At 38.9% G+C, this 10,141-nt stretch overlaps 1 protein-coding gene across 1 annotated transcript; it reads right to left on the bottom strand.

The window, feature by feature from the left end:
* Positions 1–672: 672 nt before the first annotated feature.
* On the bottom strand, positions 673–1,989 carry LOC129730038 (uncharacterized). The gene is made up of 2 exons (XM_055689015.1): positions 1,354–1,989; positions 673–1,298 (listed from the first exon to the last, which is right to left on the bottom strand). Exons 1-2 carry the CDS (start codon positions 1,903–1,905, stop codon positions 816–818), a joined length of 1,035 nt encoding a protein of 344 aa, XP_055544990.1. The 5' UTR covers positions 1,906–1,989; the 3' UTR covers positions 673–815.
* Positions 1,990–10,141: the final 8,152 nt, after the last annotated feature.

The following is a 10,141-nucleotide window of genomic DNA, read 5'->3' on the forward strand; positions in this document are numbered from 1 at the left end:
ATAATAATATAAAGTTTTAAAACCGTTTTGCTCAGAAAATTACACTCTTTCAGATGATATATAAAAATTGAAAATACATGAATAGCTAAACAACCCAATCAACTGTAATTAAAAAATAATAATTGCACAAAATGATATCTTTAGCCCATGATGACATCTGTGCAAAGTTCCAGCCTAATCAAAACTAATAAGGCTGATACAACTTTTGATCAGTTTTTATGTCCACGGTTATCGAAGTTAGCTAAGGGGAGGGCAAAAAATGAATAACACTGAAAAGAAAAAAAAGTAATAGCTTTCATAAAAAATTGTGTGCAAGTTACGACGTTTGTAATTTGCATGCAAAAGTGTGTTGAAAAATATTACATTATTATCATTATTAATCATTTGGCTTGCCTTTTGATGATACTTTCACTGTCACTGGACTTGTTTGTTGCTAAATTAAGCATATACGCTGTCAAAAAGTCAGTAATATTAACAAAACGCCTCGAACCTTTCTTTCTTCCCCTTCCAATTTTCAACATTTTTGAAGGGGGGGGGGGGGGGGTGACATAAAATGAAAATGACATTTGTACCGGCCTAATTGAAAAATAATAAAATTGGGATTTTTTTTTTGAAATTGCTCAATTATCTCAGGTTAACATTTCGGATGTTTGTCAAATAAAAATGCACACGTTAAGTTACAAAATTCAGACATTTTTTTTTTTAAACAAAACAAAGAGCTTATACGGACTTCTAATTATGAATAGCATTGAAGGAGAACTGCTAACTATGAAAAACACTGAGCAAAATTAATTCAACTTATCACATCATCATCCTCAGGTTCCGATATCAACATTAGCAGCTTCCGGATCATCCTGAGATGCGTACTCGTGTTCTTCATCACTGTCGGTTTGATCCTTTAAATCTACAGAATTTTCACGTTTGATCTGGTAAACAGCTTCAAGTTTAGGAAGCTTCCCCGGCATTTTCTTTTTCCGCGTTAAACGGCAAGCAGACTTGCGTAATTGCTTGCTCATACTGCGAGATTTACTGTATCTAAACAGACGGTTTTTACAGAAACTCTCCAATTTCTGTGCATTGTATGTTGGATCACCTATGCATACTAATCTCACCAGCAGCTGCAAAATATTACCGAATTCCCGGAAGCCTTGTTTTGATTTTTTACCCCGACTGATGCCGGTCCAGGTAAAACGAGTCCAAAAGTCCCTCGTGAAAAGGCAATCGACGATCGTATAGCAAGCACTATCCCCATTTCCGATGTATGCATTGGGTGGAATAATCCGTGAGAAATATACGACCTAAATAAAAAGTTAATTAGTAATAACAAGTGATGGAAAATATGCAATTAATTACATATTTTTCGCAAAGATCTTCGTTTCCCAACCTTACATTCCAATCGTGCAATTGATTATCATCATCAATGCGCAGGTGGTTTTCAACCGGTTCGTCAGCTACTTCCAGAGTAGTCTTGTTAGAAGATTTGACGTTCATTTGCAGTAGAGCAGCCAGTTTAGAGAAACGATCATCAAAGCATTTTTCTACCACGGTTTGCACCGTATCTTGAATAAATTGCTGTAAATCCTTTTTCAACTCTTCATATTTTATAGATTCGTTGTTCTCCTTGTTTTTAGTCGAAACTGGTTTTTTAGGTGGCTTGAGTTTTTTCTTCTTTTTGGTCAGCTCCTCTGCAATTTTTTCCGCCGCTAGAAAATTTCGAACTTTTCTAGAAATAACGACCGGAATACGTTTGGTGGCACCATGAAATTCATCTCCCGCTGCACGCAATGCCTCTATTTTCTCATTGGTAATTTTCGGCCACATCAAGTTTCCACTTTTTATCCACGACACCGGTACCGCTAACACTTGAAACTTATTGTTCTCGATGAACTGTACAACCGCAAACATTTTCTAAAATTGTTTATCAACACTGTTGGCTGGTGAAGCAACAATATTGCTTAAATCGTATAGTTGGCCAAAGGAAATCGCCTTAGCGTGTTGCCAATTCAATAGGCGATTAAAATCACTGTCCGACTGACAGCTGGCGCTGCAGTAAAAATGATGATGATGATTTTCAGGCAGCATTTTACATATCAAGATTCTATATTCAGTGAGTTATCACGAGTTCACGTGGCGGAAAACTTTAAATATATTTTTTTTTTCACTAGACGGCAGCTTTACACTAAGAAAATGCAATTCCAACACCCTATGTACCATTAGGGATCTGGTCGAAGTTAGAAATCAGTATGAGCTAATCTATTACGTAATACGTGATTTACTCCTTTATTTTTATTTCTGTTTTTTGTTCACACAACATCTATTTGACACGGTACAAATTTCTGTTTTTTTGTATTTTTTATTTACTTAACATACACTCAGTTCTACTCTATACTGCGATTCAACCAATGAAAAAAATTCGATCGCAGTGAGCGTTGCGACCTGGAATCGAAAACACTTATTGAGCAATACGGTGTGTTGTACACACTCTGAGTGACACCGCACCTACTTTAAACACATTGGCTGCTGAACTACCCTCACCCTGGGAGGGAAAAACGAATACTACACTCAAAACAGAGAACACGCACATGCGTCGTTTTATGATAGCGTGTAACTATCTTCTTGCTGTAACGCATGCATGACTCAAACGAAGTTTTAAGTAACATCAGGAATACAGAATTTGCAATTTTGTCTGCAAAACACAACTTTTTCGAGTCTATGTTTTTTCAATTTGCCGGTGTATAAAAGTTTCTTCGGAATTTTGAGTTCATATATATTTGCGCACGCAGATTTTCTAAAAATGTGTGCGAGAGCATAACCTGTGAGGCAGATTTTTCGGGGTTTCGTGCAGTTGCAAAAATTTTACAATCCTGCATCTCACTATTTTGCGAAACGAGAATCAATATTCGACCGTGATGAAATGTGTTCGAAATTGTAACCAAAGTCTTCCAGAAAAGTAAATTTCCAGTAAATCCAGAAAAGCGCAAGACTAATAATCGAAGTACGCTAACATGATTATTGCTGTAAGCTTGTGAAACTTATTATTTGACGTGAAAATAAACCAAAATATTTTGTAAAACGACAATAAATACAAAAATCGTTTGCGAGGTATATTTTTTACCTTTCAGTTATAACAATACTCATAACAAAGTAATGCCTTTTTTCCCTTGGTTCAAATTGACAGTCAATGACAGCTCATTCTGGTTCATTTTGACACTCACACAGTTTCGTATCCGTTTCTCCCTCCCAGCCCTCACCTACATTGTTCTGACGGAGTCAAGCATCTCTGCAAGGGCGAACTGACAAGCTACATACACACAATGAGTCATCATTCCTCAAAATTTCATCGCAGTGAAAGGACATAGTGGTCAGAAGCTTAAAAATTAGATTAAAATTAACAGTTAAAATAGTACGGCTCTTAAAATGTACGGCTCTAAAAGTTCGGCTTATTATAATTAGTACGGGTAGTTACTGTAGTACGAATGTGCGAATAGTTGAAACTGTGAGAACGAAATCGACGGATGAAGCCTAGGGGTAAGACACTATTGATATATTGCGAAATATTCCAATATTCAATATTGAAAAGTATTTACCGTTCCATTTTCGGGCACCCCTCTATCTATATAATAGCTCATTGCCGTTACATCAAGCGTTACATTATCGTTTGAGGTTGTCAATTGACAGATAAACGATAATTATCAAAATATATCAACCAATATCGTGTAATATTATCGAAATATTTTTCATAAAAATAAAGGTGTCTAGCCCCTAGGCTGAAGCATATTACGAAAAACATCATATCAAGAAGACTGGCATCTCTGGATCGATCCCATACAAATGACAAGCGTCAAATCAAACAGCGCACTCCATCTATTTGAGGTGGAAATTTGCATCGCTGCGAAGACAGAGTGGGCTATGTGGTGGTCCAACCTGTGCGATCGGCTTGCATTCGCATCGCCAGCACACACACTTGCATGCCTCAGTTCCACTTTTACTCGTAAGACTGCGCTGCCAAAACTGTCGCTCAGTCTCAGGCAGAGTTCCCAGTCTTCTTGATATGATGTTTTTGCTATTACCCAATACTATTGTTGAACCTTATACCTAACAATGCTCAACCTAAAATAGATTCATGAGATTCCGCGTGTGCAGTAACGTTTCCAATTACTAGCCGTTAGAACCCGATTTAAAAGCAGGAAACCTACAAACGTAAGTGTATACTAAAACGTTAAAATATTAGAATTAATTGAAAAATATTAATTATAGGAAATTTTTAATCTTCCGTCGGAAATATAGAAGGTTACAAATTTGGAAAGTGTTTCCTTTCGTTGCATAGACAACACGGTGTTTTAGGGGTATGTATAATTTTTTTTTTCTTCTGATAAGAAATGTCAAAAGAAATACATACCCCACTGACTTCTTTTTGTTTTAAACAGCAGAACTACTAGAAAGTCGATTCCGAATTTAAACAACTGTAAGTGATTTTAAGACAAACCCTGCGTCAAGAAATCATGACACCAAATGTCTTCATTCTCAATAAAAAATGTCTCCACACATACGAAATCTGTAATCACGATCCCCTTTGAAAGCAGCAAAAATCCCACTTAACACATTAAATCGGGTGCAGTTAATCTACCGACTATTAGGCTTCTACTTCTTCACACTAGCTATAATGTCTTCGAAATTAAGACTTGTGTTCACATTTGGCATCCCTGTCATAACACATGAACCAGAGTTATATTTTCCACAGGCCAGCAGTATTATGCCTTGTTCAGACTACGCCGCATATCACTCGATATCGCCAGATGATATTGGATATCAGTTCGGGTGTTCACACTACTGTAAGACGATATGGTTTGACATTTGCTTTGGTAATTGAAAAGAGAAGAAAACAAAAACAGGTCAAAGCAAAAACAAGACAACAAGAGCAATGCAATTAGGATAGAGATGTCATGTCAGCTAGTAGGCTCGCACCCAAGTATAAATGACAGTTCTAGAAGGTATACTACATTTTTGTCTATCCACGCACACAAACAAATTACGTTATGAAAATTTTCGTGTTTTGTATGGAATTCGGAACATTTTTGGGAATTTCTTATTCTATATTGTTTTATATTTGATTTTTTTTGGTTGGAGAGTGAATCTCCAGTTGATACACACAAGAAATTGATATTATTTGAGATTCAGTGTGAAAAATTGCGACAATATGTCGAACTAATGTTCGTGCGTAGCAACGAAACATACGTAGCCGGTGAGCCACTCTCCACATTTCAATTGGGCGAACGGAGAAAGAAGCGAACACTTATCACACGACTGCAAAACGAGAGAGGTGAAACTATTGATCAAGCCCAGGATATCGAGCAACAACTGCTGCAATACAACTCACAGCTCTATGCAGCAGAAGGCACGGGAACGGAACCGGACGACGATTTTGTCTGCAGAAGAGTTATACCAGAGGATGACGACGGCAACAATGCATGCATGAGAGAGATTACTACATCGGAAATTTTTTCGGTCATTAAAACGAGCGCACCGAGGAAATCCCCGGGCAACGATGGTTTGTCGAGAGAGTTCTACATGAGCACCTTCAATGTCATCCACAGGAAACTGAATCTGATCATCAACGAAGCGCTTGAGTCAAACTTCCCAGCCGAGTTTGTAGACGCAGTCATAGTATTGGCGAAAAGAAGAGAAGTGGAAATACCGTACGTTCGTACAGACCGATCTCGCTGCTTAATTTCGACTACAAATTGTTATGCCGTATACTCAGAGAAAGGCTGATGGGAATCATACAGACGCACAAAATTCTGGGCAAAGTGCAAAAATGCTCCAACTCGGAGCATAACATCTACGAAGCCACGCTCTCGATCAAAGATCGTATTGCTCAAATGATAGCACGGAAACAGAGAGGCAAGCTAATATCATTTGACCTAGACCACGCGTTCGATCGGGTCAACCGAAGATTCCTCTACGGGAACTTGTGCGCCCTCGGTTTCAATCCGAGAATAGTGACGCTACTCGCTCGTTTTGCAGAACTTTCGTCTGCTCGGCTGCTTATCAACGGTTACGTTTCGGCCCCGATTGCAATACAACGATCAGTCGCACAGGGGAACCCGTTGAGTTCACTGCAATTTGCAATTTACCTTCTGCCGCTATTAAACCAGCTGGAGCGAGTCTGTGAGGGTAACCTCATCACGGCTTACGCGGACGATATCAGCATGATTGCTTCGTCTGTCGAGAAAATAGAATGTGCCTATGAACTTTTTGGTCGTTTTTCCGTCGTCTCAGGAGCGAGATTAAACATGGAAAAAACTACATCCATTAACATTGGCGATACTACTGGGGAATTAATTATTTTACAATGGCTACAGACAGAAGAGACGATTAAGATCCTGGGGGTGATTTATGCTAATGGAATACGGACGATGATTAAACTAAACTGGGACACACTCGAAATTCAGTAGAAAGTTATTTCTACACACTACAAGGTCGCTAACTTTGTTGCAAAAGGTGGCATTTCTGGACACCTTCGCAACGACGAAGATCTGGTATATAGCATCGATTTTACCACCGACGAATATGCATACGGCAAAAATAGCCTCGACGATGGGAATTTTCCTCTGGCGAGGTATTCCCGCGCGGGTTCCAATGGCACAACTAGCACGCGACCGCAATGAAGGAGGGCTCAAACTACATCTGCCAGCTTGGAAATGTAAAGCGTTGCTGGTTAACCGACACATCCGCGACATTGACAACATGCCGTTTGATCCAGCTTTTCTCGAAGGCATTCCGCCTCCACGGTTGCCAGCGAACTGCCCGTGCCTTAAATAAATACGGCAGCATGTCGCTCAATTACCATCGCAAATTCTACAAAACATGTCCGCTGACAACATATACCGTCACTTTATAAGCATTATCGAGAAACCGAAAGTGGAACGCGAGGACCCAGCAACTGATTGGCGCCGAGTTTGGTCCAACATCTTGCGGAATCGGAACCTATCGTCCCAAGAAAAGTCTACACTGTTCTTGTTTGTTAACGGAAAAACAGAACACCGACGATTTATGTATACCATACACCGCGCAGATGGTGAACAGTGTCTTCATTGCAACATACCGATCGAACTTTAAAACACAAGCTAGCGGAATGTCCGCGTGTGACCAACGCATGGAGAACACTACAACAGCTGATCGCAAGGTGCCTACCTGGTCGGAGAAGAGCAACCTATAAGGACATAGAAAAACCAACAATGACGAGAATACCTAGAACAGTGAGAACCAAAATTTTGAAGCTTATCACGAATTACATAGAATATATTGTAAATGGTAATAATGGGATAGACGCAAACGACCTAAAGTGTACACTTGAACTGTATTTGTAAATAACAAGTTTAAATAAACATAACTTTATAACAAAAAAAAACTAAAATATATGAAAATGCTATATTTCTAATAGTTGGAGCATAATCTTAGTCATTGTCATAGCTCATGACTTTTGTTACTGTATGAAACATGAGCGGCTCTATTTAGAAGCGCTATTAAAGTACAATAAAAAACGAAAAGGGGCCATCCACATACCACGTGGACAGATTTTTAACGATTTTGACCCTCCCCCCTTCCCTTTCCGTGGACAACTGCCCATATAAATTCTAAAAAAAATGTATGGACCGTGGACTTAGCCAACCCCCCCCCCCTTCCCAGCTGTCCACGTGGTATGTGGATGGCCCCAAAGTGCAAAAAGGTTGCCGACAAAATGATGAAAAACAGCATATTTTACCTAAACCCCAGCATGTTTGTGTTTTTCTATAACTTTTCAGGAAAGTATGTTTTATAAGTTTAGTTTAAAATGCATTATCATGTTAAATCTCATACAAAATTGGAAAATTTTCATAACGCTCACCAATACTAATGCATCGACGTGAATAAAATACCTTCCAGAACTGTCATTTACAGATGGGGGCAAACCTAACGGGAGACAACTGGGTATAGATTTGCATCCACTTTGGGAACCACTCGCTGATTGATTGAGATTGAAAACTCCGGGTGCGTTATAATTTATCATCAGGCTTACTGTTTTGATTCTGGCAGTGTTGCTGAACAACATGGTTTTGTTGTTCCGATTTATGGTTCATTCACGATTTCACCTGTGTGTTATTATTTAGAATATTCATGTGAACACTCAAATCAAAGTGCAAAGCGTACAAATACGGGCGTAGTAAGAGATCCCATTTGGATCACCACTCTTATTGATTTCCATAAAATTCACAAGTGCACAAGGAGTGGATACAGGGAGCTTCGTAGCCGCAAGGTTACAGAGTCCACTTTGATAAGCCGGTGGTCGTGATTTCGAATCTTAGTAGAACCAGGCCATTTAGTTGTCCAAGGTCAAAGTTATTTTATTATTATTTTTATAACATTATTTTTTTAACATTTATTCTCAGGCTCCCCACTACATACCATTCCATCAAGCTGAACTCTGTAGTATCCCTGCTGACTTTCATCCTAACAAAAATAAGTCCTCCTTATAATAAAACTGGTCTGAGTAACGTATAATAGTTCTCTTCAGGGAATTGTGATTATGGCACGATATTGGCTGGAGGAACGAGGTTTTGATAGGACTACTTCCTTTTGACAAAATAAGTACTTCTTATAATAAAACTGATCATAGGAATATTTACCATCTCCAGGGAATTGTATTTGACGATATTGGCACGGGAAACGAGGTTTCGATAAGACTCCTTCCTCTTAATAATAGGACATAATAGGTCCCTCTTAGAATAAACCTGGCCAAAGAGGAACGTTAGGTGAAGTCTCACTCCAGGGAATTATAATTTGACGATATTGGTAGGATAGAAAGAGGCTCGGTATTGTAGAGCAGTAAGCTTAAAATGGAAGTGTAAAATCTCACACACAAGAACGGATATATACTGGCCAAAAATATGAAGTGCGGAATACAGAAAACACCTGGGCAATATCACAATAGATCAAATGTCTCTGGTCGCAGTGATGAGTCCAAACAGAGAAAAAAAAGGAGTGGACACGGTTTTGCGAGAAGCACGCGAACGACATACCGTTGCTCAATGTCGGAAGCTAGGTCGGAAGAAAATTTTGTAGTATGAGCTCATTTTCACTTTTAAATTCGTTCTAAATTGAATTTGAAATATACCTGCTGGAACACAATAGGTCAATGCGAACCATAATCATCGATGGATTACACGTTCGTTTTGAAGAATATTTAAGACTAAGCCGGCGCAGCTTCTCCTTGAGACCTTGAGACGGCAAATCCATCGCCTGCATGAGGAATTGCTTGAACATTCAAGTTTTTTCCGTGTGAATGGCATCACTTGCGAAAAATACAACAGGGATGATCGAGGTGTGAAATGAAGAAGAGTAAGAAGCCAGTTGGCATCCTTCAGGGGCAAACTAAAGTCTCTGTATATTTTACAACGGGTACCAGTCAATAGACCATTTTACGAGACGTTTCTGAACTCAATTCATGAATGAAATTTTGACAGAAAGCTCGGAACCGCTGACATAACGCACGTAAAAGCAACATCATCATCAGCAGGATCCGTGACACCTGTCAGTTCGTAAAATGGTCTATGGAGATTCTATACGACTGGTTCCTCTAATAATAGCTTAAATTGGTTCCCGAATCCACTTTGCCAGACTGCATATATAGGAGATTAAAATGACTGTTCGACTGACAGCTGGCGCTGCAGTGAAAATGATGATGATAATTTGCAACGGTAGATTTAAACTAAGAAAATGCGATTCCAAAACGCTATGTACCTACCAACTCCTGTAAAAACATAACCTCAAATTACAAACGAAACCAGATCTTATATATTTACAATTTCATATGTATTTTCTCAGCAGTGATCAGTCTACTAGATGCTGCTGAAAGTTTCTAACCAGTTGCCTTGTTATTGACGTCAAGAACATCCATTTTACGCACATATCGTATGAAAAACAGTCTCCTGTGTATATTAGCCTTGGCTAAAAATTGAATCGATCATCATTTCCTAGTTTTAAAGTTAAAATCCAGAAGTAGCACGGTTGTTTTTAGTTTCGCGTTAAATCGCCACTAAAGCGATTTAACGCAAAACTAAAAACGACTGTGCGACTTCTGGATTTGAACTTTAGAACTAGG

The sequence above is a fragment of the Wyeomyia smithii genome, chromosome 3 (assembly GCF_029784165.1).
Source record: "Wyeomyia smithii strain HCP4-BCI-WySm-NY-G18 chromosome 3, ASM2978416v1, whole genome shotgun sequence".
Lineage (NCBI taxonomy): Eukaryota > Metazoa > Arthropoda > Insecta > Diptera > Culicidae > Wyeomyia > Wyeomyia smithii.

Coding starts and splice junctions, on each gene's coding strand:
- LOC129730038 (XM_055689015.1), bottom strand. CDS start 1,905: ATGTTTGCGGTTGTACAGTTCATCGAGAACAATAAGTTTCAAGTGTTA. Junction 1,299..1,353: donor AAGATCTTTGCGAAAAATAT/GTAATTAATTGC, acceptor CTTTTTATTTAG/GTCGTATATTTCTCACGGAT.